Source organism: Euleptes europaea, chromosome 3 (assembly GCF_029931775.1).
Source record: "Euleptes europaea isolate rEulEur1 chromosome 3, rEulEur1.hap1, whole genome shotgun sequence".
NCBI lineage: Eukaryota > Metazoa > Chordata > Lepidosauria > Squamata > Sphaerodactylidae > Euleptes > Euleptes europaea.
Genome location: NC_079314.1, coordinates 123,107,224 through 123,135,075, shown reverse-complemented (window position 1 = coordinate 123,135,075; position 27,852 = coordinate 123,107,224). Strand labels below are relative to the sequence as shown.

Genomic DNA, 27,852 nt, shown 5'->3' with positions numbered 1-27,852 from the left:
GTGGTGAAGAGCAGAGGCTTGGAGCGGTGGTGGGCCCCCACCCCGGAGTTCTAAGCCTTCCACATGCACTCTTTGCCTGGCCTTGCCTTGCTGTGTGTGGTTATGACGAAGAAGGAGCTGGTTTTTATATGCTGATTTTCTCTACCTTTTAAGGAGAATCAAACCGGCTTGCATTCTCCTTCCCTTCCTCTCCCCACAACAGGCACTTGGTGAGGCAGGTGGGGCTGAGAGAGTTCAGAGAGAACTGTGACTAGCCCAAGTAGGGCTGCCAGCCTCCAGGTACTCAGTACAGGAGCGAAGTGTATCCAAAGTACAAAAAACTTTATAAGCTACCAAAATGACATAACAAATGACACAGCTCATTGGGAACCTCGCTGAAAATCCTTTGGATACCACTTCTCCTACAATTGAGAGAGACTCTATGAACATTAGCTGTGTCATTGTGACACTTTTTTCCACCTTGTACAGTCATCTTGTTTGTCTTAGCTTGTATGTTTCAGCTTAGTAGTGTATATAGTGTGTATAGCGGTATTGTTATATCATTTTGGTAGCTTATAAAGTTTTTTGCACTTTGTATACACTTCGCTCCTGTACTGAGTTCCTTATCTTCCCGATATTAGTGCAGTGGTGTCTATTTCTCCCTCAGCCTCCAGGTACTAGCAGGAGATCTTCTGCTATTATAACTGATCTCCAGCCAATCGAGATCAGTTCCCCTGGAGAAAATGGCTGCTTTGGCCATTGGACTCTATGGCATTGAAGTCCCTCCTCAGGCTCTGCCCCAAAAACCTCCTGCCGGTTGTGAAGAGGGACCTGGCAAGCCTAAGCCCAAGGTCACCCAGCTGGCTTCATGTGGAGGAGTGGGGAATTGAACCTGGTCCTCCAGATTAGAGTCCACCATTCATGTAGAGGAGTAGGGAATCAAACTCGGTTCACCAGATTAGAGTCCACCACCTATGGGGAGGAGTGGGGAATTGAACCCAGTTCCCCAGATTAGAGTCTGCTGCTCCTAACCACTACACCACGCTGGCTCTCTGTGGTGGCCACAAAAGGAGTTTCCGGGGACATCCAGTGCCAAGAGCTGGAGAGATCATGATGCAGACTGCAAAGCTCAGAAAATTGCCCCAGGCTTGGAGCGGCAGGAGCTCCGTGGGCTCTATTTCCAACCTGCTGCACCATGGGAAACAAAGCATTAGATCCCCATACCTGGAGCTCAATCGTAAAAAGAGGGCTAGGGAAGCCACACCCCGTTCTCCTGTCCCCCACCCACAAAGGATTGGGGCCGGTGTCATGGGGGCAGCTGGGAGCAGACGGGGTGGGTCTCACTGCAGGAGCTCCACGTAATTGGCTGGAAAAAGGCCCACAGCGCCACGGCAGCGCCCACGCCACCAGCCCTCGTCCACCTGCTCGATGTGTGTGATGGTGTCGCCGGGGTCGAAGGAGATCTCATCGTCCCCATCTGGAGGAGGAAGAGGAAGAGGAAGAGGAAGAGGAGTTGGTTTTTATATGCCGAACTTTCTCCACCACTTAAGGAAGAAACAAACCAGCTCACAATCACCTTCCCTTCCTCTCCCCACAACAGACACCCTGTGAGGTAGGTGGGGCTGAGAGAGTGTGACTAGCCCAAGGTCACCCAGCTGGCTTTGCGAGTAGGAGTGGGGAAACCAACCCAGTTCACCAGATTAGCTTCCGCCGCTCATGTGGAGGAGTGGGGAATCAAGCCCAGTTCTCCAGATCAGAATCTACTGCTCCAAACCACCGCTCTTAACCACTACACCACGCTGGAGTGGAGGGGAGTGTCAGCAATGCCATGCTTTCCTTAGCAGAGTTACAAGCTCCAGTGGGGTTCATGGTAGGATCCCCATTTGTCCATTAATGGAGGGAGAGCTCCAGCCGATTGCTGGCATGGCCTGCCGATGCTCAGCTGAGCGGCGGGTGGAAACCAGAGCCAAACTGGGGGGGGGGGATCATGCTGGGGGGAATCTTAATCTTACTGTAGAATCTCTGGCAATAGCTAGGCTCCCCTTGTCACTTCTGGGTAGCTCTAGGAATCACATGGAATTCTATGGTCAGATGTTCTGGTAAGTAGCCCAGGCCTTGTTTCACTTTTTACTTTTTCTCGCAGGACACTGCCACTCCCCACAACCTTCTCGCCCAGGGTTGCCAACCTCCAGGTACTACCTGGAGATCTCCTGCTATTACAACTGATCTCTAGCCGATAGAGATCAGTTCCCCTGGAGAAAATGGCCAGTTAGGCAATTGGACTCTATGGCATTGAAGTCCCTCCCTTCCCCAAACCCCGCCCTCCTTAGGCTCCACCCCAAAAACCTCCTGCCTGTGGCAAAAAGGGACCTGGCAACCCTATTCTCACAGGCTGCCAGGCACTGCCTGGCAATCCTGGTTAATTGAGATGGGCCATGCCTCGCAGATGTCTCCACCAACCCCAGAATCCAAAACATATCTCCAACTGCTCCTTACCGCTGCCACCTCTGCTGTCCTGCTTAATCCTTGCAAGGGTCAGGAGACCCTTGGGAACTATGTGAATCGTGGTTACGGATGACAACCTCCAGGTGGGGCCTGGAGATCTGGAATGGCCACTGATCTCCAGGCAACAGAGATCGATTCCCCTAGAGAAAGTGGCTGCTTTGGAGGGCAGACTCTGTGGCATGATACCCCTCTAAGGTCTCTCTCCTCCCCACACCTTGTTCTCCCCAGGCTCTACCCCCATATGTCCTGGAATTTTCCAACACAGAGTTGGCAACCCTAGTTGTGACCCAGGACATCACAGCTGGAAGTGGAATCTTCAGAAACAGGAATACCCCCTTTCCTAGAGCCTTTTGGTTTGCAATCATTTTATGCACATCCAGGGATTTGGATCCCACCTCCTCCACTCGCCTTGACTCTCCATGACTGTTGCCACCTCTCTCCTGGCTCCACTGACCTGCCCATCCTTAACCATGTCCCCAAATCTTTATTCAAGCTCCATGAACACCCCAAACGATTGACTCACCTCCCTGGTAATCATAGAGGGCCACAGCTGACAGGCCCGTCTCGCCCACCTGGCACACAGGTCCTCCACTTCCTGCAGGAAAAGAAGCCAAGAAGGGGATTGGGAAGTGGGTGACCCTGCAGGAATGGCCCTACCTAATGGCAGGTTCCTGGTGGGATGGGGAAGTGGGTGGATGAGAACAAGATGCAATTCAACAAGGACAAGTGCAGAGTTCTACAGCTGGGTAACAGAAATGAGGGACATGCATAGAGGATGGGGGATACATTTCTGGGTAACAGTGTGCGTGAACAAGATCTTGGGGTATGGGTGGACCGTAAGTTAAATATGAGCAGCCAGTGTGATGCAGCGACAAAAAAAAAAAGGCTAATGCGATCTTAGGGTGCACCAACAGAGGCATCACATCCAAATTGCAAGATGTCATAGTCCCGCTGTACACTGCATTGGTCAGGATGCACCTGGAGTATTGTGTGCAGATCTAGAGGCCTCCCTTCAAAAAGGACATGGACAGAATGGAGCAGGTGCAGAGGAGAGCGACGAGGAGGACTGGGGGCCTGGAGACCAAGCCCTGCGAGGAAAAGCTGAGGAAGTTGGGAATGTTCAGTCTGGAGAAGAGGAGGTTGAGGGAGGACATGATTGTTCTCTTTAAGTACCTGAAGGGCTGTCACTTAGAGGAGGGCAGGGAGCTATTCCTGTTGGCAGCAGAGGACAGGACTCACAATCGTGGGTTTAAATTGCAGGCAGAAAGGTACCAGATGGATATTGGGGGGGGGGGATTTACAGTGAGTGTAGTTCAACAGTGGAATGGGCTTCCTAGGGAGGTGGTGAGCCCCCCCTCACTGGCAGTCTTCAAGCAGAGGCTGGACAAGCACTTTTCAGGGATGCTCTAGGCTGATCCTGCATTGAGCAGGGGGTTGGACTAGTTGCCCTCTATGGACCCTTCCAACTCTATGATTCTATGATGTACAGTCAGTCTCACCTTCGATCTGGGACTCCAGTGGTGATATCCAGGTGCTTCCAGGAAGATTTTACTCTCCTCCTGGCCCCACCTCCTGAGGCCCAGATGCAATCTAGGCTATGAATGTCCAACAGCCCCCACTTCACACTTCTCTGGTCCATTTACTGGTCCTCTGGGGGAACCACACACACCAGTGGCCCTCAAGTGACTACTGTGTGCTCTCCAGCGTTGGTGCTCATCTGACTTGCTGCTGATCGACTTTAACTTTTTGATTATTTATTTATTCATTTATTTCTTTGGCATTTGCTGCTGTCTCGCTCATATGGGCTTTGCTAGTATGAGGGTCGCTATTTATTCTTGTACTTTCCTGGCTATTCGGGCAAGTGGTGAATTCAGTGAATCAAGATAAATAGTTTAAAGAAATAACCTTTTCAAGACGTGAGTCTCGGTCCTGTGTCTAATACATTATAAAGTCATCTCATTTATTACCTATACTTTCCATCATTCAGTCCAGGGGAGAATCACGGCTATCCTGGGCAGCCAAACCAGCGTAGCTCTAGCAATGGGCCTACCTAAGGGTCGTTCAGTCTGAGACGAGTTGTCGAAATGCCAATAGCCTATAGTTTTAGTTACTGTATATTCTCCGATTTTAATTCTGTAACTGATATGAATTAATGGCATTTTCTGTATCAGTAAATGAATCTGAATGAAAATAGCCTCAGACTTTGATTGCGGTTAGAATAGGAGCCTCTGCTTGGCCCCCATTAGGTTTGCCAACCTGCAGGTGGGGCCTGGAAATCTCCCAGAATTGCAACTGATCTCCAGACTATAGCGATCAGTTCTCCTGGAGAACATGGCTCCTTTGGAAAGTGGGCTCCACGGCATTATACCCTGCTGAGGTTCCTCTCCTCCCCAAGCCTCGCTCTCCCCAGACTCCACCCCCCCCAACATCTCCAGGAATTTCCCAACCTGGTGGGCAAACTGACCCAAAAAACAAAAGGATGTGCCTAGCAGTATCTGGTATATACTGGTATGCACACCTTGTACGTAAGGGTAACACAGCCCAGAAAAGAACAAGCAGAAAGTATTCCATGGCAGTTGGCTCTTTAATTTTATAAATTTTCTAGAATATATAGGGCACAAACTGGAATACATCCTTACATACATACCAGGGTTGTTGTTGTTATTATTCTGCTATAATACTGTTATAAATGTTTTATTATAGAATCATAGAATAGAATCATAGAGTTAAAATTATGAACACACATGAATCTGCCTTCTACTGAATCAGACCCCTGGTCCATCAAAGTCAGCATTGTCTACTCAGACCGGCAGCGGCTCTCCAGAGCCTCAGGCAGAGGTCCCCCACATCACCCACCCGCCCGGTCCCCCTAACTGGAGATGCTGGGGACTGAACCCGGGACCCTCTGCATGCCAAGCAGAGGCTCTACCACTGAGCCACAGCCCCTCCACAGACCAACCCAAGGATACTCCCTACGCCCAGCCCTTAGCTCATTGACTTGGAAGTAAGTTCTGTTTGTTTCCATCCGTGGGGAGCTCCACGGAAGCCTGCTCCACCGGCTGCCGCCAGGAGCCCGTGCGCTCCCCCCAGGATCAAGCCCCCCTTTCCCTAGAAGGTGCCCTCCCCCCGCCTCCCAGAAGCAGGCAACTCACCAACTGAGATGCAGTGGGAGTGCCGGGGGTCGGGCAGGGGGTAGGCGCTCTGGTAGAGGGCGGGCATGTGTCCCAATACATAATACAATTATGTATTGATGTGCATTATAAGTGATGTTATTAGACCACTGATGAAGGCCAGGGGGCCAAAACGTGTTTGGAATGTGGTTTTAGTTGTACAGAGATACATTTATTTTTAAGGCGCTGATATCTATTTTAAAAACATTAAAAATTATACTAAAAGAAAGCACAAATGGTAACTTATTCAGGTTGATAAAGTTGCCATTTGTGCTTTCTTTTAATATAATTTTAATGGTTTTAAAACAGATATCAACGGCTTAAAATAATATATTTCTATACATAATTAGCAGACCGACCCCCCATCAATGCTTCGCTTCCCCTCTCCTCACCTGTAGGGGGCACTACCACACAGCTGCCCGACTTCCAGTCTGGGATCTCCTCATAGTCCTGGCCCTGGTCGGTAGAGTCTTCGTAGATGGGCTCCTCGTCCCTCAAGGGCCCCGGCATATCTTCATAGTCCCCCTCGCCATCCTCCTCCTTGACGCCTGGAGGTTCCTCCCAGTGGCTTGGGGCCACAGAGACGTCCTCATAATCATTGCCACCATCTGCACTCTCAGGGGAGGGAGGGGGCTGCACAGGTGGGGGTCTGGCCAGCCCGTGGGCACCTTCGTCCAAATCCAGATTGCGTGGGGGAAGGGCGGGAGGCTGGTCCTCTTCCTCCGCTGCTGCCCCCTGAACATCAGACAAAGAACAGCCAAGGGGTCACAGTACGGTTGCCAACCTCCAGGTACTAGCTGGAGATCTCCCACTATTACAACTGGTCTCCAGCCGATAGAGATCAGTTCCCCTGGAGAAAATGGCCCCTTGGGCAATTGGACACATTGAAGTCCCCCCTCCCCAAACCCTGCCCTCCTCAGGCTTCGCCCCCAAAGCCTCCCACCAGTAGTGAAGAGGGACATGGCAACCCTAAGGGCTGTGGTCCCGGAAGGGGCCTCGAAGAGTCCTGGCCCAGCATCTTCTGAGCCTTTGCAAGGGATTGCGTCATGCGCCTGTTGGATGGAGCTGCTCCATTTGCACCCCCCAAAATATTGCTTTCTCAAGCACAGGCTGCTTGGACAGTCGGGCAGCCTTCTTCCTACCTGGTGTACTGCTGGCACAGGTGGCAAGCTGGCCTTTTGGCACACCTCAATAGGCCCTGGTGAGGGCTCCTGCCCTGGAAATTTGTAGACTGGCTCTTTGCTCTCCTGGGTTACCTTAGGGAAGAAAGAGACGCAGCTGTGCATGGGATTTCTTCACACTAATCCTCCTGCTATTTGGGCTGTTAGTAGGCTTGCCAACCTCCAGGTACTATCTGGAGATCCCCTGCTGACAGAGATCAGTTCCCCTGGAAAAAATGGCCGCTTTGGCCATTGGACTCTATAGCGTTGAAGACCCTCCCCTCCCCAAACCCCGCCCCAAAAACCTCCCGCCAGTGGTGAAGAGGGACCTGGCAACCTTTGCAATTGGGGGGCTTCCCGAGGCTCCACCCCCTCACCTTCTGCTGCTCCTGAGCCACCTGCCGCTCCTGCTGCTCCCTGGCTTGGCGGCGCATTCGCTCCTCCTCCGCCCGCTTCCGGTTCTCTTCGTCGGCTGACTTGGCCATGTTCTCAAAGCGCTGCTTCAGGCTGCCGGCCCCTCCAGAAGCTAAGTGGGGAGGGGGGAATCACTGAGAGGAAATGAAAGGTGGGAACACCCCCTCTTTGCCCCTCCCCAAAGCCAAGAGACGGGTTGGTTGACTCCCAGGGAGATGTTACTACAATCAGGCAGCCACCTCTCAGCTTTCAGGTTCCCAAGAATGTGTGATTTCTTTAGGAAATCTCTCTGCCGCTTCTCCAAAGATCTGCTCCAGGCCGGATCCCAAAGTAAAACAGCGTCATAAAATGATAAAATGGCAGCATAAAAACAAGACAGAGGCATCAAAACAGCATAAAACGACACTCAGCAACTGACGGTGACATTCATTGAAAAGTCCTCAGGCTAGAAGCAGGCCACAAAAACAGCTTTAAAAAGATGGAACCATCCCCAAAAGCTGGGTGAAAAAGAAATATTTTGACCTGCTGCCTAAAGGATGGTAATGTAGAGAGCAGGTAAGGCTGCCAACTCCAGGTTGGGAAATACTTGGAGATGGGAGTCTGGGGAGGGCGGGGTTGGGGTTTGTGGAGGGATGCCAGTTGGGTATAATGCCATAGCATCCGCCCTACAAAGCAGCCATTTTCTCCAGGGGAGCTGATCTTGGTCATCTGGAGATCAGTTGTACTTCTGGGAGATCTCTAAGCCCCAGCTTGAGGTGGGCAACTTTATCACCAGGCATGCCTCAAGGAGAAGGCCATTCAGGAGATGAGGTGTAAAAGCCATGTCTTTCGGCTGCCCACTTCACCACTCCATGAAGTTATTCCTCCTTGAATATTAAGTACCTGTTATATCTGCTCACTTACCTGCATGAGACGAATACAGAATACAGAAGATTGATGTGTATACTTTGAGAGACATTGCACTTTTGAATTGAACTGTTCCTGGTTACCATCATCCTTGAGATGGTTCTGTATGTTTGTGCTTGATATGATTGTATGTGTTGTTCACTTTGTGTATTTATGAGTGCGTATTATATTAGACACAGTAGCATATAAACAGTCTTTGCATCTATATGTGTTTTTCGCTCCTGTACTGACTTCCTAATCTCCCGATACCAGTACAGTGGTGTCTGTTTTCTCCACCACTTGGAGGTTGGCAACCCTGGTTATTTGTGTAACTGATGGCTCCTCATGGGAACTGCAACTGGTGAATTTCACCTGATATCCCACAATGCATCCACTCACAAATTTTGCCAAGTTCATGTGGGAAAAGACTCACCAGCCTCCACAGGCTTGGTCTTCTCATACGAGGAAGTCGGGGCTTCCATCTCGCTGAAGCCTGCAGCGCTCTGCAAAGAGAAGCCAACGGATGGGAGAGATTCTACAGCATGCTGGGACCTCACCACAAGGGCACCGAAGACCCCCCCCCCAGTAACTAGCCTTCCTTACCTTGTGTAAGGGTATTCACAAGATCAATTGACGTTGATCATCTACCTATTCTCATTTACCCACCCAACCACCCTCCCCCCACATCGTAGCTCAAAGCTTACCTTGTCCACTCTATCCTTCTGCACCCCATAGCGGCCTCCAAAGCCCTTGGCATAATCTGAGAAGCAAATGAGGACTCCGTTATGGGATGCATGACCTAGGGCATTGTGTTCAGTTTTGGGCTCCGCAATTTAAGAAGGATGTAGACAAGCTGGAACGTGTCCAGAGGAGGGCAACAAAGATGGTGAGGGGTCTGGAGACCAAGTCCTATGAGGAAAGGTTGAAGGAGCTGGGTATGTTTAGCCTGGAGAGAAGAAGACTGAGAGGGGATCTAATAACCATTTTTAAGTACTTGAAGGGCTGTTATACAGAGGATGGTGCCAAGTTGTTTTCTGTTGCCCAAGAAGGTCGGACCGGAACCAACGGACCGGATTTGAAATTAAATCAAAAGAATTTCCATCTAGACATTAGGAAGAATTTTCTAACAGAGCTGTTCCTCAGTGGAACAGGCTTCCTCGGGAGGTGGTAAGCTCTCCTTCCCTGGAGGTTTTAAGCAGAGGTTAAATGGCCATCTGTCAGCAATGCTGATTCTATGACCTTAGGCAGATCATGAGACGGAGGGCATCTTGGCCATCTTCTGGGCATGAAGTATGGGTCACTGGGGGTGTGTGGGGGAGGTAGTTGTGAATTTTCTGCATTGTGCAGGGGGTTGGACTAGGTGACCCTGGAGGTCCCTCCCAACTCTAAAAATCCAAGATTCTACAGATTGCCCTCAACAGGCTCAGCTTCAGGATCCTTCCAGACCACCCAGGCAACAGCGGCAAGTCCCACTGGGTCAGTATCATATCAGCTGCTACAAGGAGGGACCCCCATTGAATGCAGAGTCAACCCAAATGCACCTGAGTGTATGAAGTAGCAGTTTGTTGAATGGCATTCAGTGCACAACTAGATGTGCTGTACAAGTACAACGTGCTACAAATTAACCACTCAAGGAGCTAAAACATGGATGAACTGCATTTTGGTATGCAAGGCAGGACCCATGAGAACCAGATCACGTGATCTCATTGACACACTGGTTGAGAGTATAAATGTCATCGCTGGTTATGTGATGCGGCAGACAGACATGCTCACAACATAGTCCAAATTTGGTAAGTGTAAGTGGATTTGGCAGTGGCAGAGGAAACATGGCTTGGAGTAGAAATTGGGCACTCTAGTGACCCAGTCCCTGAACACCTTGAACTGTGACAGAGGTGAAACAACTTGCCCCAGAGATCTTGTATAGCCCAAGATGGGACTGATGCACAAAGCAAGGGAAGAACAATCCACAAGCTGGGACTGCCTTTGAAAAGAGGATTCAGGGTCTGACTGAGATCAACACATTAGAGTTCACAAAGACTGAATCCTTTCCCCCAAAAAACGATCACCTTGCTCTTCAGATGCTCCCCTTATGAGATGGCAGAAGGCACACCTAGAGAATATTCAGCAGTGTCCAATCACAAGGATGCATGCCAGGTCTGGGCCCCTTGAAGAGCCTTCCTGTTCATACTTGAGATTGGCCAGCCATAGACTGCTCTGGAACAATATCTATGATCCCTGGGAGCTCTCCAGGTGCTGAAGTCCCCCCTCTTCTCTCTGTTATCCTCTGTCCTGCTTGCCACCTTTGACTGTCTCCACAACACTTCTGCTCCATCACTGGAGCCAGCAAGGTGCAGTGGTTAAGAGTGGTGGTTTGGAGTAGTGGACTCTAATCTGGAGAACTGGGATCGATTCCCCACTCCTCCACAAGAGCAGTGGAGGCTAATCTGATGAACCGGGTTGGTTTCCCCACTCCTCCACACAAAGCCAGCTGGGTGACCTTGGGCTAGTCACAGCTCTCTTAGAGCTCTCTCAGCCCCACCACCCTCACAGGGTGTCTTTTGGGGGGAAGAGAAGGTGATTGTAAGCTGGTTTGATTCTTCTTTAAGTGGTAGAGAAAGTCGGCATATAAAAACCAACTCTCCTTCTCCTCCTCTGTTAGGCCTTTGATTCCCAGCCCTATTGCTAAGGATTCTTTAACTGGAATCACTGAGGATTTCTGTTCCCAGGACCTTTGGAATCCAGGGCAGGGTGTAAAGTGAAGAGCCGGGATACATGATAGTCACACTCCTCTCACTGTCTTTACCCAGGTGCACCCCTCACACACAGACACACACTGTATCCGACTCCAACAGGGAGGAAAGGGGACACCCACCTGTCTGGGACTCGTGGGGCACCACCTCCTCTTTGTGTGCCCAGCTCAAGGCAGATTTGTCCTGACGGTCCTTCTGCACACCAAACTTCCCACCAAAGCCCACCGCATAATCTGCAAAGAGGAAGAGCCAGCATGTTTCAGGCAGATGTGCACAGGGCAATAGGCAATGTGCCCACCATACCACCCATCACCCCTGCTCTCGTTGTCTGACCTAAATGTTTAATGGTGGATTAAACTCTGCTGTTGGGTGAGACACACCACAGGCATCAAGATGCTCTGGCATGAATTTTGCCACTGCTTACATCAGGGGTGGGGAACCTTTTTTCTGCCCAGGGCCATTTTTATATTTATAACATCGTTCGCGGGCCATACAAAATTATCAGCTTTAAAATTAGCCTGCTATATTTGGTCAAACATTTAGCCAAAAGGCATGACGGGATACGGCTCTGAGTGTCTGCAACATAGAGCAACTCACTTTTGAGCTCTGCCGTTCCCAGCTGGGCCCGAGAGATTCAAGCAGGGCAGCAAACACAAGACGCAGTCTAGCAGCTCCATAGCTAACGACTCTTCTTCAAGGGGGAGAAAAGTTTCCTTTTCTCAGCAAAACAAACTCACATCCGCCTTGAATAGAGGCTATTCCTGTCCACGGGAGGGGGCGGATCGCCATTTTAGATCCTTCTGAGCTAGAGATCTGCCAGGACCCACAAAGGGCCAGACCAAATGATTTTGTGGGCCTTAAGCATCCCTCGGGCCTGACGTTCCCCACCCCTGGCTTACATGATCCCCTCCCCCAGTTTACCAAAACAGAAGGGCTCTAATTGTGGACAGACAGAAATCTTCACAAAAAAGAGATCCCACTTACATGAGCACTTAATCTCTGCTTGAGATTATGGTTGTCAACTCTGTTTGGGAAATTCCTGGAGATTGGAGGGTGGATCCTCAAGAGGACGGGGTTTGGGAAGGGGAGGCAGCTCAGCAGGGTAGAATTACATACAGTCCACCCTACAAAAATGCCATTTTCTTCAGGGGAACTGATCTCTGTTGTCTGGAGATTAGCTGTAATTCCATGAGGCTCTCCAGGCCCCCTGTGGAAATTGGAAAGCCTACCTGAGATTGAATTTGGTAACTTTGGAACCCAAAGCAGGTGAGCCCTGGGCCTAAAGTGAAGGATGGGGAGATATTCACACTGCTCTCACTCTCTTTTTCCATATACACACCCCATATGCTTCTCCAACCAGGAAGACAGTGGACACCCACCTGTCTGGGACTCATGGGGCACCACCTCCTCTTTGTGCGCCCAGCCCAAGGCAGATTTGTCCTGACGGTCCTTCTGCACGCCAAACTTCCCACCAAAGCCCACTGCATAATCTGCAAAGAGGAAGAGCCAGCATGTTTCAGACAGATGTGCACAGGACGCCATCACCCCTGCTCTCATTGTCTGACCCAAAAATTGCATAGTGGATTGAACTTTGCTGTTGGGTGAGACTGTGCCGGATGCACACCAGAGTCTCCCAGATGCCCTGGTACTCCCAGAATCCCCCATTTGCTTCTCACTGCTGACAACTCCCCCTGTCCCCCATGTGCACAATCTTGAAGCCCACCCCCTCGCTTATATTTTAACTGGGATTGAAGGCACAATGTTTTCTTTGGAAGATGGGTGCTTTCTTGTGGGAAATTCCTGGAGATCTGGGGGTGCAGCCTGGGGAGGGTGGGGTTTGGAGAGGGAAGGTAACTCAGTGGGTATAATTACTTATAGTCCACCCTACAAAGCAGCCATCTTTCTCCTGGGGAATTCATCTCCCTAGCCTGGAGATTAGTTGTAATTTCAGGAACTCTCCAGGCCCCACTTGGAGGTTGGCAATTCTACCCAATTTGAATTTGGGACCTTTGGAATCAAAAGCAGGTGCTCTACCACTAAGTGATGGGCCTAATGTGAAGGGCAGGGAGATGTGGTATTCGTACAGCTCTTGCTCTCTTGTTCCAGGTGTTGCCCACACACAGACACACCCCACAATGTGTCCATCTCCAACAGGGAGGAGAGAGGACACCCACCTGTCTGAGACTCATGGGGCGCCACCTCCTCTTTGTGTGCCCAGCTCAAGGCAGATTTGTCCTGACGGTCCTTCTGCACGCCAAACTTCCCACCAAAGCCCACCGCATAATCTGCAAAGAGGAAGAGCCAGCATGTTTCAGGCAGATGTGCACAGGGCTCGGGGCAATGTGCTAACCATACCACCCACCACCCCTGCTCTCATTGTCTGACCCCAAAATGTCATAGTGGATGAAAACGTGATACTGGGTGAGACACTGCAAGTTACACACTACTCTCCACAAAGAATCTGAGCACAGAGGTATCCCATACTCATTCACACACATATGAACACAAATGAAGCTACCTTCTACTGAATCAGACCCTTGGACCCTCAAAGTCAGTCTTGCCTACTCAGACTGGCAGTGGCTCTCCAGGGTCTCAGGCAGGGGTCTTTCACACCACCTACTGCCTGGTTCTTTCAACTGGAGATGCCAGGGGTTGAGCCTGGGACCTTCGGCATGCAAGCAGAGGCTCTGCCACTGAGACACAGCTCCTCCCCACTCTTGGTTCTTTGAGATTAGGATTGTCTACCCAGATGGGCAGTAGCTGTCCAGGGTCTCAGGCAGAGGTCTTTCATGCCCCCTACCACCTAGTCCTTTTAGCTGCAGATGCTGTGGACTGAACCTGGGACCTTCTGTGTGCCAAGCAGATGCTCTGCCACTGAGAGGCAGCCCCTCCCCACAGGCTCCAGTACTCCTGGATGGGACCCCCCATTTCCTTGACGTTGCTCCTATTTCACACTTTCCCATAGCACCTCTCTTTTCTTCTTCTGAGCCCACCATTGGCAAAGTCTTTGTGAAAACTCTCTTTCTCTACAAGGGCTGCTGAGCCCTGCAGCACTTTAACAACACGCACCATGTTGCCTTGTGGTTCACAGAGGAACACAAGATGGTGCCTTTTGACTTAACGCTGCATCCTCTTCTCCGCAGTGACAGACCAGGCGGGGGGTGAAGGCCGCCACAGCTGCAGAATAGGCTTCTGCTGTGGGAGGAAAACAGAAGCCGGACGCCCCAGGGGAAAACTCAGGGATGGACCCCAAGCAGAGCTGGGGTGCGCTCGGGACTTACCTTTCTGCGAGGCGTGCTTTTCCACTTCGCCCTTGTAGTCGAAGCCCTGCGCTGACTGAGAAGGGAAAGCAGCGCAAGTGGTTACAACTGGTTGCTATTGTTTAGGCAGCAGCAACAAAGCACATGGCACAGAGAGCATCAGGGCTAAAAGAGACAGGACCCTGCCGCAAAGGGCTTGCAATCTATATTTTGACAGTTGGGAGGGGAGGAGAGGACAGAAAAATGAAGGGTTTATGGGAGCAAATGCTGGTTCTTGCGCTTTGACGTTGTTAAGGACCGGCATGGCATCTGCTCCAGGGTGCCACAGGAGCAAAGTTTTGAAACAACATCCCACAAACTCAGTCCTGAACTTCTGAGGTATTTTGATATTATGATTTTAAATGTCTGTTTCGTTACACACTGTTAAGACAACGAAATCTGATGTCGATATATTGTCAAGGTTGTATACATCAGGACTAAAACAGGGCTTGTCAAACCCCAAATTTTATACCCTACATTTCTTCTTCCCCCCTCTTATTTTTTCTGTGATATTTCCAGTTATAAGTTTCTGTCCATCTGCTTTTAAATGATTAACAAATAGAACAAACCATTTAAAACAACAATCCACCCCCTCCCAAATATCTGTCGAACGAGATCTAGCAATCATAAATGTGTAATTTCTCAGTTTTGACATTAGGAAAGATGACAATTAACGGCTTTCCTGCGAGCTAAGAGAAGTATCCATCATTGTCAATATTCAGTTTTCTCTAAAAAATAATAATGAGAATAAACATTTGAAACTTCACAAGCGAGTCCGTGAATCCACACCACTAATTCAGATTAGCATTTCTAGGCTAGACCTCAGGGAGGTAACCAATGCAGAGATGGAAAAATTGCAGAAGAGGGCAACCAAAATGATAGAGGGTTGGGGATTATAAAATTATGCACGAGGCAGAGTGTTGACAAAGATAACTTTTTCTCCCTCTCCCAAAATACTAGAACTTGGAGACACCCAATGGAGTTTACAGGCAATAGGTTCAGAACAGACAAGAGTTCTTTTATCAATGAGGAATGACATTGTGGGCTTCACTGCCGGAGAATGCAGTGATGGTCTCAGGCGTAGGTGGCTGTAAAGGGGGGTTACACAGATTCGTGAAGGAGAGGTCTATCAGTGGCTGCTAGCTATGATGATTAAAGGGAACCTCCACGTTCAGCGGCAGCAAACCTCTGAATACTGGTGTCAGGAGGCAACATCTATGCCCTGTTGTTGGACCTCCAGATGAACTGGTTGGCCACTGTGTGAGATGGGATGCTGGACTGGATGGACCCTCACTGGTCTGATCCAGCAGGGCTCTTCTGATGTTCTTAACAGTGGCAGGCCTCAGCTTCTATGCCCTGTTGGTGGACCTCCAGAGGAACTGGTTGGCCCCTTTGTGAGATGGGATGCTGGGCTAGATAGACCCTCCCTCGTCTGACCCACCAGGGCTTGTATTTTGGTCTTTTGCCTGCAGCTCCTGCAAATGTATAGTGGTTGCTTTCCACCCTCAAAGAGAAGGACCTCTTCTGCACCATAGAGCCTGTGGAATGGTGGGGGGAGGTTGCTTGCTGGACAAGGGCTGTGAGCTGTCTGGGCACTAGTGTGCCCAGAGAAGGAGGAGGAGGAGTTGGAGGAGAAGAAGAAGAAGAGTTGGTTTTTATATGCCAACTATCTCTACCACTTAAGGGAGACTCAAACCAGCTTACAAATGCCTTCCCTTCCCCTCCCCACAACAGACACCCTGTGAGGTAGGTGGGGCTGAGAGAGCTCTGAGACTTGTGACTAGCTCAAGATCACCCAGCTGGCTCCATGTGTAGGAGTGGGGAAACCAACCCAGTTCACCAGATTAGCCTCCATCGCTCATGTGGAGGAGTGGGGAATCAAATCCGGTTCTCCAGATCAGAGTCCACCACTCCAAACCATCGCTTTTAACCACTACACCACGCTGAGTCAAACGTGGTCACTGTTCTGGGGGAAAGGCAGAGGAGCCTGCCGAAGGGAGCACAACAGGAAAGGAGGTGATACTGACCTTGTCCGCTCGGTCCTTCTGCACCCCGTACTTCCCTCCGAAGCCCTTGGCTGCATCCGTCTGAGACGAGTGCATCCCGACCTCAGCAACATACTCATGGCCCAGTGCACTCTGGGAAAGCAAGAACGACAGGCATCAGGATCTGCATTTTGCTGAACAAGCAAATAAGACAAAGGGTGCTCTGGGCTCCTGAAGTAGGGCTGCCAACCTCCAGGTGGTGGCTTGAGATCTCCCACTATTACAACTGATCTCCAGGCGACAGAGAACTGTTCCCCTGGAGAAGATGGCCGCTTTGGCAATTGGACTCTATGGCGTTGAAGCCCCTCCCCTCTCCAAACTCTGTCCTCCTCAAGCCCCACCCCAAAAAAATCTCCAGGTATTTCCCACCCGGAGCTGGCAACCCTAACAAACACATACGCCAGCCCCAATCCTTGGCAGCACAGAGCCCCTCCACACCTTGTCCATGCGGTCTTTCTCAGTTCCAAACTTGCCCCCGTAGCCATAGGACGCTTTGGGCCCCGTCTCCAGCTCTTTCTTCTTGAGAACCTGGTGTTCTTCAGAGACTTTGCTCCTCAGCTTGTGGATGCTGCAGAGAGGGGAAGCAGCCAGAGTGGAAAGGCAGCAAGAGCAGAAATGTCCTGACCCAAGTTTCTCCCCCTCCCCAAGAAACAAGGTGCCCTCTGGAATGGTTGGGGGCTTCAGAAAAGAAAAGAGGGGATTATACTTTTTCTGCAGGTAGGGCTGCCAACCTCCAGGTGGGGCCTGGAGATCTCCTGGAATTCCAGACTACAGAGATCAGTTCCCCTGGAGGAAATGGTTGCTCTGGAGCACTGATTCCCAACCAGGGGTCCATGGACCCCCAGGGGTCCGCGAGAACTAAATTAAGGTCCGCGAAACAAAGTTATAAACCCATAATAAATTAATATTTTCAATTAAAAGTTCTCTATTATAAAAATATATATTCAAATATTATTCTAAGTTTAATGTTTAACTAACAGTTATGATTAAAGTTTATTTTCAAATTCTCAGAATTTTTATTTTGAACCTTGGGGTCCCTGCACCGAACAAAAAAGTCCTAGTGGTCCCTGGTCAAAAAAAGGTTGGGAACCACTGGAGGGTGAACTCTATGGTGTTGCACCCAGCTGAGATCCCTGACCTCCACAGGCTCCACCCCCAAATCTCCAGGAATTTCTCATCCCAGAGCTGGCAGCCCTAACTACAGGGAGGGTTTCCAGAGCTTTTAGAAATGGCAGATGGCTGTTGTGACTATGTATGTGTGGCGGCTTTTCATCAGGGCCACAACACAGGAGTGCATGTGTGTGTGTGTGAACACTTTCCCCAAGTTGTTCCTGCAATATCAAGCCCTACCCCCCAGACTCCTGCACCCCACATGGGGGGAAGCACCACCATACAATAAGGACTCTTACATGCTCCACCCCATAGAATAAAGAGCAGTGAGGGAGGAAAATGAGACTGCAGGAGAAGAATCTCCTTTAAAGGAAAGTAGAAAAGGGCAAGAGTCCAGTAGCACCTTAAAGACTAACAAAAATATTTTCTGGCAGGGTATGAGCTTTCGTGAGCCACAGCTCACTTCTTCAGATACAGCTAGAATGTGAATCCATCTGTCTTTAAGTAGAGGAGAGTGAATTCAGACAAGCATTAGTATGTAAATGTTAACAGTATGTCAATGTGAATAGCAGGCGTGATGGGATTAGGTGTGGTATGCAGAAGAGTCTGTGATGTGCAGGGGAGAGATGGGTGTGGAGAAATCAGCATGGGTAATGAGCCATGAATGCAAGGTCTTTATTCAGCCCAGGTAAATGCATTGTCTTTAGTTTGAATATCAACTGTAATTCAGCAGTTTCTCTTTCCAATCTCCCTTTGAAATTCCTTTGTAGGAGAACTGCTACTCTTAAATCTGCAACAGAATGTCCTGGAAGGTGAAATGTTCTCCCACTGGTTTTTGAATATTGTGGTTTCTGATGTCAGACTTATGTCCATTTAATCTTTGTCTAAGAGACTGACCTGTTTGACCAATGTAGATTGTGGAAGGGCATTGCTGGCATGTGATGGCATAAATCGCATTAGAAGATGAGCAGGAGTATGAACCTGAGATAGTATGGCTGACATTGGTGGGTCCAGAGATGGTGTTCCTAGAATCTATATGAGGGCAAAGTTGGCACCTTGGTTTGTTGCAGGCCTTGGTGCCAGAGTCCATGTTCTTGTTAAGTAGTTTATCATCATGGGTGAGAAGTTGTTTTAGGTTAGCCGGCTGTCTGTAAGCAAGAAAGGGACGCCCCCCCCCCCAGTGCTTCAGCGAGGGAAGTGTCACAATCCAGCATTGGTTGTAGGTCCTTAATAATATGTTGGACTGGTTTTAGTTGGGAGCTATAAGTGACAACCAGAGGTGTTCTGTTGTCATTCTCTCTGGGCTTATCTTGTAATATTTTTGTGAGTCTTTAAGGTGCTACTGGACTCTTGCTCTTTTCTACTACTGCAGACAAACTAACACGGCTACCCACTGTGAATTATCTTTAAAGGAAAGGTGAGAGAGCCGCCTGGAGCAGGCGGCCTCTGGGAGGGAGAGTGAAGAAGAAAAGAAAACATGTGCAGGAAACATGTGTGAGGGGAAGAAGGAGAGAGGTGGGCAGAGCATCACACAGATGCTGTGTGATTCAAATCCAGACTGCAGAAGATGCTGGGAAATTCCTGAGATCTTCCCAGCAGTCACATGGAACCATGATTGGAAGGGTTGCCAACCTCCAGGTGGCACCTGGAGACCTCCTGCTATTACAAATGATCTCCAGACAAGTAAGATGAGTTCCCCTGGAGAAAATGGCTGCTTTGGATAGGTACACTCTCTTGATGTGTTTTCCCCCCCCTTCCAGAGCAGGTAACCAAAGAGCAGACAGAAAGGTTAACACGGACGCCCCTCGCTTGCATTCTGGCCACAGTCCATATTAGGGCTCAGCCCCACCCGCTATTTCCTTTTAAAAAAAATCCAGCTACATGTTTCCCAGCAGTTTGTACAATTTGGTCTGAGGAGTCGAAACAGATTAAACAAGAAGTGGATCAGGGAACTCATGCAAACAGCAACAAGGATAACAATCAAAGTAAGAAGCAGCGAACGTGAGACAAGCAACTGAATTAAGAACTGAAACCCAAAAGTTGGCCTTTGGAAACAAGAAGACCGACAAGGAGACTCTTACAAATGGTTGTGCAGTTCGGTAATTTTAGAATAATCTAAGGCTGCCAACCTCCAGGGAGTAGCTGTAGATCTCCTGGGATTACAACTGAACTCCAGCCAATAGAGATCAGTTCGCCTGGAGAAAACGGCTGCCTTGGAAGGTGGGCTCTATGGCATTATACCCCATTATAACTCCCTCTCCAAATCCCACCCTCCTCAGGCTCCGCCCCAAAAATCTCCAGGTATTTCCCAACCTGGAGCTGGCGACCCTAGAATTGTCCCTTACAGGTCTTGGATGGGGAGAGCTTTCTAATGCCCTTCTAGTATTATGAGGGTCCATTTGACCTAACACACGGCTTGATGTATGCACATCCTTAGAAGCCTGGCATGAAATACAAGGTGGGACATGGGAGCCATGTTCTAGTGTACATGGAATAAATAATTTTACAAGAAGACTCATAATACTAGAAGGGCTTTTATGTATTTTCTACCTTGCATTATGATATCATACTGTAAAGATGTGTACTAGACTACAATTCTATGTCTGACCACTGAGGAAGGCCTTTTGGAGGCCAAAATGTGTTTGGTCCTACTTGGGTCATTGCACGGGTTCACATCAACTGTGTATGAGTTTCATGTATTTATTGATTGTGAATGACTCGCCTGTGATATAGGCCTTATGCTTTTAACTTTACTGTGAGCTTATTAAAATTTAGATATTTGTAATTTTAGTGTTTTTTAGCTCAATCTTTTCAGTTTGGATTCAACATTTTGGTTGAGTTTAATTTGTCCCCCCCCCTTTTGTAGTTGTTTGAGAATAGGGATGCATTCTGACTAGTACGTGCATCACGACTTCTCCTCCTTTGCCAGAGCTTTTGTGGCTGATCTGAGAAAGTCCTTATTTGGCAAGCTGCTGTGTGAGGGACACCACTTCCTTTTCCGGTCAGAAGCGGTGTCGCCGTGACTGCCGGAGAGAAGCCTGAGCATCCATTGCAGAGTTCGGCTCAGGGGTTGCTGCTGCTGCAGAACTGGCTGCAGGTGACTCCGGGTGCCCAGGAATGCGGGTCGCCACTAGGTCTCTGCCCTGAGACAGACATATTTGCACCCGCGCCCCTTTCAGGTGTCCATTTCTCAATGAGACACAGGAAGACAGTGGAGGCAGGAAGACAGTAGGGTTGCTACCCTTAGGGTTGGCAACCTCCAGGTGGTGGCTGGAGATCTCCTGCTATTACAACTGATCTCCAGGCGACAGAGATCAGTTCCCCTGGAGAAAATGGCTGCTTGGGCAATTGGACTCTATAGCATTGAAGTCCCTCCCCTCCCCAAACCCCACCCTCCTCAGGCTCCACCCCCAAAATCTCCAGGTATTTCCCAACCCAGAGCTGGCAACCCTACTGGAGAACCCTGCCCTAGAGCATTGCTGATGTGGTGCCACCACTTCTGGATGATCCCCTGGAAGTGACTTGGCCGCATCAGTATCTCTCCCCCTCCCGGGCTCTGCCCCCCCCAAAGCTCACAGAGGTTGCCCACACAAGGCAGGCACCTCTAAACAGTGAAGGGTCTTATGCAACCCATGCATGTAGGGTTGCCAGCTCCAGGTCTTAAAATCATAGAATCATAGAGTTGGAAGGGACCACCAGGGTCATCTAGTCCAACCCCCTGCACAATGCAGGGCATTCACAACTACCTCCCCCACACACACCCAGTGACCCCTACTCCGTGCCCAGAAGATTGCCAAGATGCCCCCCCTCCCATGAACTGCCCAAGTTCAAAGAATCAGCATTGCTGACAGATGGCCATCTAGCCTCTGCTTCAAAACCTCCCAGAAAGGAGAGCTCACCACCTCTCGAGGAAGCCTGTTCCACTGAGGAACTGCTCTGACTGTTAGAAAATTCTCCCTAATGTCTAGATGGAAACTCCTTTGATTTAATTTCAACCCGTTGGTTCTGGTCCGACCTTCTGGGGCAACAGAAAACAACTCGGCACCATCTTCTATATGACAGCCCTTCAAGTACTTGAAGATGGTTATCATATCCCCTCTCAGTCTTCTCTGAGAAACAGCTGGAAATTTTGGGTGTGGATCCTGAGGAGGGAATGATTTGAGGAGAGGAGGGACTTCAGTGGGGCATAATGCCATAGAATCCACCTTCCAAAGCGGCCACTTTCTCCAGGTGAACTGATCTCTATCAGCTGGAGGTCAGCTGTAATAGCAGGAGATCTCCAACCACCGCCTGGAGGTTGGCAACCCTACATGCATGTGACAAAATGTAAAATGGAAAGAGCTGTTTTTATGTGACAAGCATCGAAGGGTATGTAATGTGGGGAGGGAAGAAGGAGAGAAATCACTCACTCAATGTGCTGGGGGCGGCCGGAGCCTTCGATGGTTTTGGCCCCCCACCTCTGCTCTTTCTCCGTGATGTCATTCTGCAAGAGAGAGAGAGAGAGAGAGAAAGAGAGATGCTTAAAGCCGGGAGCTGATTGAAAGAGAATGATCCTGCCTCATTTTCCATCCAAAAAATACAAACCGCTGGCTTGTGTTGCCTCACTCTGCCTGGGGGATGTGCAGGTAAGGGAGAGAGGATTTAACCCTTCAACATCTTCTCAAGTCTGATAATCAAAGATGTCCCCTCTATTATTAACATTTTAAAGAAGAAGGGAAAGGTATGTCCTTTAACAACAACAAAAATCCAAATTTGTTCCTTTTAAAAATGCTGATAACAAAGCAGGAAGCCTGGTTTTTATTACTGGAATTAAGTGGATTGGATAAACCTCTCTCCCTTTCCCGCATGTCCCCAAAGCAAATTGAGGCTGAAATCTAAATGTTCAGGACGTCTGTATTTGGTGGAGCCTTCCTTCCCTTCAGCTGATGCTCTTTAAGATTCAGAGCACTTCACAATCATGGCAATTAAAACTGAAGCTGTAATTAAAATTGTTACATTATGTCTGGGAGAACTCAGGAGAACTGCCCCCCTTTTGAGTCTTGCTGCTACATGCATGTAAGTTTTCCTTTAGCAATGTCATCAGTGAGTAATGGGCATGCCAGTGGGACTCCCTTTGTAATAGGATAATTGCCCATATCCCATTAAGAAGCCTGTACCAATTAGCTTGTACGAATATTATTTCCTTTAGCTAAGTGGCCACAAAGGCTTCAGAAAGATCTCTATAGATAACACCCGCTGAGAGGGTAACTTAGCTGCCTGGTGCAGTAATTATAAGTGAGGTTCTGTATTTAGTGTTGTACTAGCAAAACAAGCAGAAACTTCAGTGAACTAATGATCTTGTATTGAAAAAGATGTAGCTCTTTTTTTAGGCAAGATAGTAAAAATAGATACTAGTTAACCCTATAAATACTGGAAAACCACATACAAGGAAGATCAGATTTCCTACCATTTCTCAAACACAACTGAATATATGAGGTTTAAAACAAATCAGATTTCAAATAACTGTCTCAGAATGCTTTAGGAAGCACAATACACGCACACACATACGCACACACAGAGAAATTTCATCTGTACCCCCTTGACAGCCCTTCCCCATAAGCTTCATTAGCTGTCTGCGTGATGCCTTTTATTGTTACGATATGGACTGCTTGTGTCCCGGACTGGTCATGGCAACCCCAGTCAATGCGTGCCCCCACCTCTCCAGAGCAAACGGGAAGCCTAGAGCCGCCTGGAGAGGAGTGCTCTGTCATCCCGTGAGCCGGCAGTCAAGGAGCAGAGGCCAGGTCAACCCTCCAGTGAACCAGAGGGAGTCCACCATTCGCAGTGCCCCTGTTCCAGTGGAAGCCATATTGCAGGGAGCTGACAGCCCGCAACCACCAGCAGCGCTTCCCCACCCCCCAATCTCTGAGCTGATCGACTTAATTAGCTAAACATTAAAAACAAACAAATAACACCATTCCTTCGGCTATGCAAAGGAATGCCTTCCCGGACATCGTGATGAGCAACCCGTGTATGAGCAGCAAAACCCATCAACGAGAGACTCCTGATTCCCTCAGGGTTGCGCAAATCAATGGAGACAGTATAGTCTACCAAATTATCATACTTCCCCACCCCGGCAGCTGATTGTTAATCCTTTTTTCACCTTGTTTCTTAGCTTGGGAACCGCGAGAGTAATCCCATCACCCTCCCCCTTGGAAAATAGTATAACTAAGGTCCCCGAGATCCATATGGTACCTTAGGTCTTCCCTTCCCTTGGCTTTTCTGCCATTACTCTGTGAGTTGGGCTTTGCGCAGCCCATCCCCTCTCTCTCCCTCCCTGGGAACCCCTCCACTCTGCCCCTTTTCCTCAGTGCTTTAGCCCATGGAACTCAGGACATCTCCTCTACAGGACAGGCATCGTATCTCCCATCGTCTGGGACCTGTCACATTGGCTACTGTCACTCTTCTCCTCCCTTTTTGCTCTTAGAATCTGTATAAGTGTGGTGTATATTATATTTGTGTGCTTGTGAACATATTTGATTGGTCAAGTAAAAACCTTTAAACTAAACCCATTTGCCTTCGTCTTTTCTATTGTATCTCGGATTGGACTCCCGTAAACATTGGTTAACGATCCCTAGGTTATGCCCACTGCCGGTTATTGAACGCTAATTTCCCCATATTATTCATAACTGAGCAATTAGGCTAACATTATAGATAAGGTGACAGCCACCATCTTACATAAATCTTTATAACTTTATCATGTGATGGTTTTATAGATAATTGATTGGTTCTCAAAATAATCATGAGATCATACACAAGTGTGCTGAAGTATATCTGATAATGCTGGGGTTGCCAGGTCCCTCTTTGCCATTGGCGGAAGGTTTTTGGGGCAGAGCCTGAGGAGGGCGGGGTTTGGGTAGTGGAGGGACTTCAACGCCATAGAGTCCAGTTGCCAAAGCGGCGATTTTCTCCAGGGGAACTGATCTCTTATCGGCTGGAGATCAGTTGTAATAGCAGGAGGTCTCCAGCTGCCACTTGGAAACAGGCAACCCCACCACAAAGCGAGAGGGCTGGTTTCTTCCTGCTTCTCTCAAGCAGCAGAAAACTCACCACAAAATCAGGGTCTGTGTCCCAATCATCTCCTTCAGACTCCACCTTCACAGACACGTTGTGGCCCACGGCAGCCTTCCACATCTAAAGCAGGTGAGAGCACAGGGTCAAAGAGTCAAGCCAACTTTCTTAGGAGGTAGATGCCCTCTCCTCCATGTGACAATCTGGGGGCTTTTTCTAAATGCTCACACACACACACACACACACATAGAATGAATGGGCTTCTGGCACCAGCCATGTATCAAAACAGGCAGCCAAATGTTGTATTTGTACAATGGGACTCTGGAACAAGAGGAGGGAGTGAGATCAGAATGTGGAAGAAGGATGCTGTGATCATGGGGGAAATAGCCAGGCCTTCTCTGATCCAGGGGGCTCAACAGAGGGAAAACAAACCAGGTTCTAGCAAGTGACTTCTTGGAAGGTGTGAGCCTGGTGTCCAAGCCTCCTCTCCCCTACCCTGCTCAAGTCAGTTCAGTCCACTGCTCCTTGCAGACTTCCTTGGCTAGCTGTCCAAGACACCGCCAGGTGCCAAACTGGCAAAGATAGCAAGGTCGGCAAAAACCAGTACCAGCTTCTGATTGTGGCAATTAAGGTTGCCAGCCCCAGGTTGGGAAATACCTGGAGATTTTAACGGTGGAGCCTGGGGAAGTCGGGGTTTGGGGAGGAGAGATACTTCAACAAGGTATAATGCCATAGAGTCCACCTTCCAAGGCGGCCATTTTCTCCAGGTGAAAAGGGATCAGTTCACCTGGAGAAAAGGGCTGCTTTGGAAGGTGGACTCTATGGCATTATACCCCATTGAAGTCCGTTGCCAGGTGCCCGCTGGTGGCGAGCAAACCCCCGGCAATTATATTGTCGAAGGCTTTCACGGTCAGACTTCATTGGTTCTTGTAGGTTATCCGGGCTGTGTGACCGTGGTCTTGGTATTTTCTTTCCTGACGTTTCGCCTGCAGCTGTGGCAGGCCTCTGAAGACGCCTGCCACAGCTGCTGGCGAAATGTCAGGAAAGAAAATCTGTGAACTTAGACAGATCATGAGAGGGAGGGCAAGAAGGGTTGCATCAGTGTTTGGCTCTTGTGGCCCGTTCTTACATGCCTAACTCCACTTTGGGGTCATAAAGCAATTTTCCTGCAGGCCAGATTGGCCAGGGATCCTGGAAGATTTTTTTTTGGCCTTTTTTGGCCACTAGATGTGTGGGGGGAGGTAGTTGTGATTTTCCTGCATTGTGCAGGGGGTTGGACTAGATGACCCTGGTGGTCCCTTCCAACTCTATGATCATAGAATCATACCACCTTTTACCACCTTTTTCTGCATTTATTACTGCACTCCACACAGTTGCTAAACCGGAATATTTCTGTAGTTAAGGTGATTGTTAGGGGGAAGTCTATTTCCCACCCAAAGGAAGCAAATACCAAAGGCAGCCTTCCCCTTCTGAGTTACCAGCAAGGAGAGCACATGTAAGAGATCAGAAAAGTGCCCAGCCTCTAAGCCCTTAAAAGCCCTCCAAACGAAGGGCAACATTTCAGGAAGCCAAACTTCTCAGGGGCCTGGCTGTCCGTTGAAGGGCAGGAGCTTCCTAGGCAGGAGAGCCAGGGGCCGCAAAGAAGCTGGGACTCCCTTCTTCTGTGCACAACAGGGACGCTCTGACCCATTTCCTAATAATGCCGCATCCAAGGACAAGACACAAGGAGTTGGAGAGTGTTTGCTCTTAGTTCGTAGAGTGTCAGTGTGGTGTAGTGGTTAAGAGCAGTGGACTCTGATCTGGTGAACTGGGTTGGTTTCCCCCACTCCTCCACATGAAGCCAGCTGGGTGACCTTGGGGTAGTCACAGTTCTATTAAGAGCTCTCTCAGCCCCACCTACCTCACAGGGTGTCTATTGTGGGGAGGGGAGGGGAAGGCGATTGTAAGCCTGTTTGAGTCTCATAAGTGGTAGAGAAAGCCGGCATATAAAAACCAAGTCTTCTTCTGCTGCGGACTTCAGGCACCAATCTCGTTTGTCCCGAGACCACCAACCTGCAGCTGAATCTCACCACAAACTCAACTTCAGTCCCGCAGTAGCAGAACTGCACAATTTTTTATTCTTTGGCAGAGGTTGTGGGGAGACACTGCAGGAAAAGGTATCCCAGGAGATTGGGATGGGTGGGGAGCAACAGTACAAAGATATTCTCATCGACAAGGGATAAGAAGCCAAAGTCAGGTGCAAAGAACTTGAGAACGGCCCTGGAAGGGCATGGCGAGGCCTGAAGGGAAGATGGGGGGGGGGGCACAGACAAGACCCATGGGGGCTCAATTGCATTCATTAACCATTGGCCAGTTTCAAGTGGTGATGCATTTCCACATGCTATGGGGAAAGTTTCTGTAACTTTTAAAGTTTTTAAAATAAACAGATCTTTGTAGGGGAAGTGAATGCTGAAACCAGAGAGCGTGGAAAGAACCACCCAGCTGAGGGCCATGTCAAATTGGCCTCACATGCTGGGGGCACTGGAAACCGGGGGGGGGGCACCTTGCGCATGAGCACAGCCCCATCCTCTGGCGAGGAACAGACTGGAGCAAGTCTCAGCCACGCTCCTCATCCAGGTACTTTGGCTCACCTGCCCTCCTCAGAAAATGGAGAGGCCCGGTATTTGCTAAGCGGGTCGTCTCCCCTTCTGGCAGGCTGCCACAGTGTAGTTTCCCTCCCGGGTGCCTGCCACACATGGGCCAAAGTGGAATGGGCCACAGGGGCTTGTGGTGCAACTGAGGGGCTCTACCGCCCTCACCCCACCTGCAAAACCCACAAGAATGCATGTGGAGAGGGAAGGGCTGTGGCTCAGTTTGTAGAGCATCTACTTGGCATGCAGAAGGTCCCAGGTTCAATTCCGGCATCTCCAGTTAAAAGGACTAGGCAAGTAGGGGATGTGAAAGACCTCAGCCTGAGACCCTGGAGAGCCGTGGCTCAGTGGTAGAGCCTCTGCCTGGCGTGCAGAAAGTCCCCAGGTTCAATCCCCGGCATCTCCAGTTAAAGGGACCAGGCAAGAAGGGGATGTGAAAGACCTCTGCCTGAGACCCTGGAGGGCGGCTGCCAGTCTGAGTAGACAATACTGACCTTGATGGACCGAGGGTGTGATTCAGTAAAAGGCAGATTCATGTGTTCATGTGAGGGCTCAAGCGCTATGTTAAGGGTGGCAGCATCTCACTGTTTGGACTCGGCTCTCAGCTACCAATAGGGTACCAATAGGGTACCTTCCAGGCCAGGGCTGCTGCAACGGCCTGCCCCACTTCCGGCTGCGTTAACAGCCACTTCTTCTGTCCTTTCCCCCCAACTAAGCTACCAGCGCCCTCGCTCGGGAAGGCCCCCAAGAAAGCAAGCCAGGCGTGTCCCCCCTCCAACCCGTACCACAAAAGCCCTCCCCTTCCAATGTTGTACCTTGGATAGGAAACCTCACTCCACGGACGCCCGTCTCTGC

General features: G+C 49.5%; 1 protein-coding gene across 1 annotated transcript; it reads right to left on the bottom strand.

Moving 5' to 3' along the window:
• Positions 1 to 1,319: 1,319 nt before the first annotated feature.
• On the bottom strand, positions 1,320 to 27,852 carry LOC130474963 (src substrate cortactin-like). The gene is made up of 16 exons (XM_056846653.1): positions 27,813 to 27,852; positions 24,407 to 24,490; positions 21,727 to 21,800; positions 16,646 to 16,775; positions 16,190 to 16,300; positions 14,145 to 14,199; positions 13,038 to 13,148; positions 12,243 to 12,353; positions 10,986 to 11,096; positions 8,818 to 8,873; positions 8,547 to 8,616; positions 7,192 to 7,340; positions 6,797 to 6,910; positions 6,047 to 6,389; positions 3,008 to 3,079; positions 1,320 to 1,456 (listed from the first exon to the last, which is right to left on the bottom strand). Exons 2-16 carry the CDS (start codon positions 24,488 to 24,490, stop codon positions 1,320 to 1,322), a joined length of 1,728 nt encoding a protein of 575 aa, XP_056702631.1. The 5' UTR covers positions 27,813 to 27,852.

Excerpts from the sequence above, each read along its gene's own strand:
- LOC130474963 (XM_056846653.1), bottom strand. The coding sequence starts at position 24,490 with ATGTGGAAGGCTGCCGTGGGCCACAACGTGTCTGTGAAGGTGGAGTCT. Across the intron at positions 14,200-16,189 it reads AGAAGGACCGAGCGGACAAG|TCAGCGCAGGGCTTCGACTA; the intron begins GTCAGTATCACC and ends TTCCCTTCTCAG. Across the intron at positions 11,097-12,242 it reads GCCCCATGAGTCCCAGACAG|ATTATGCGGTGGGCTTTGGT; the intron begins GTGGGTGTCCAC and ends TCCTCTTTGCAG.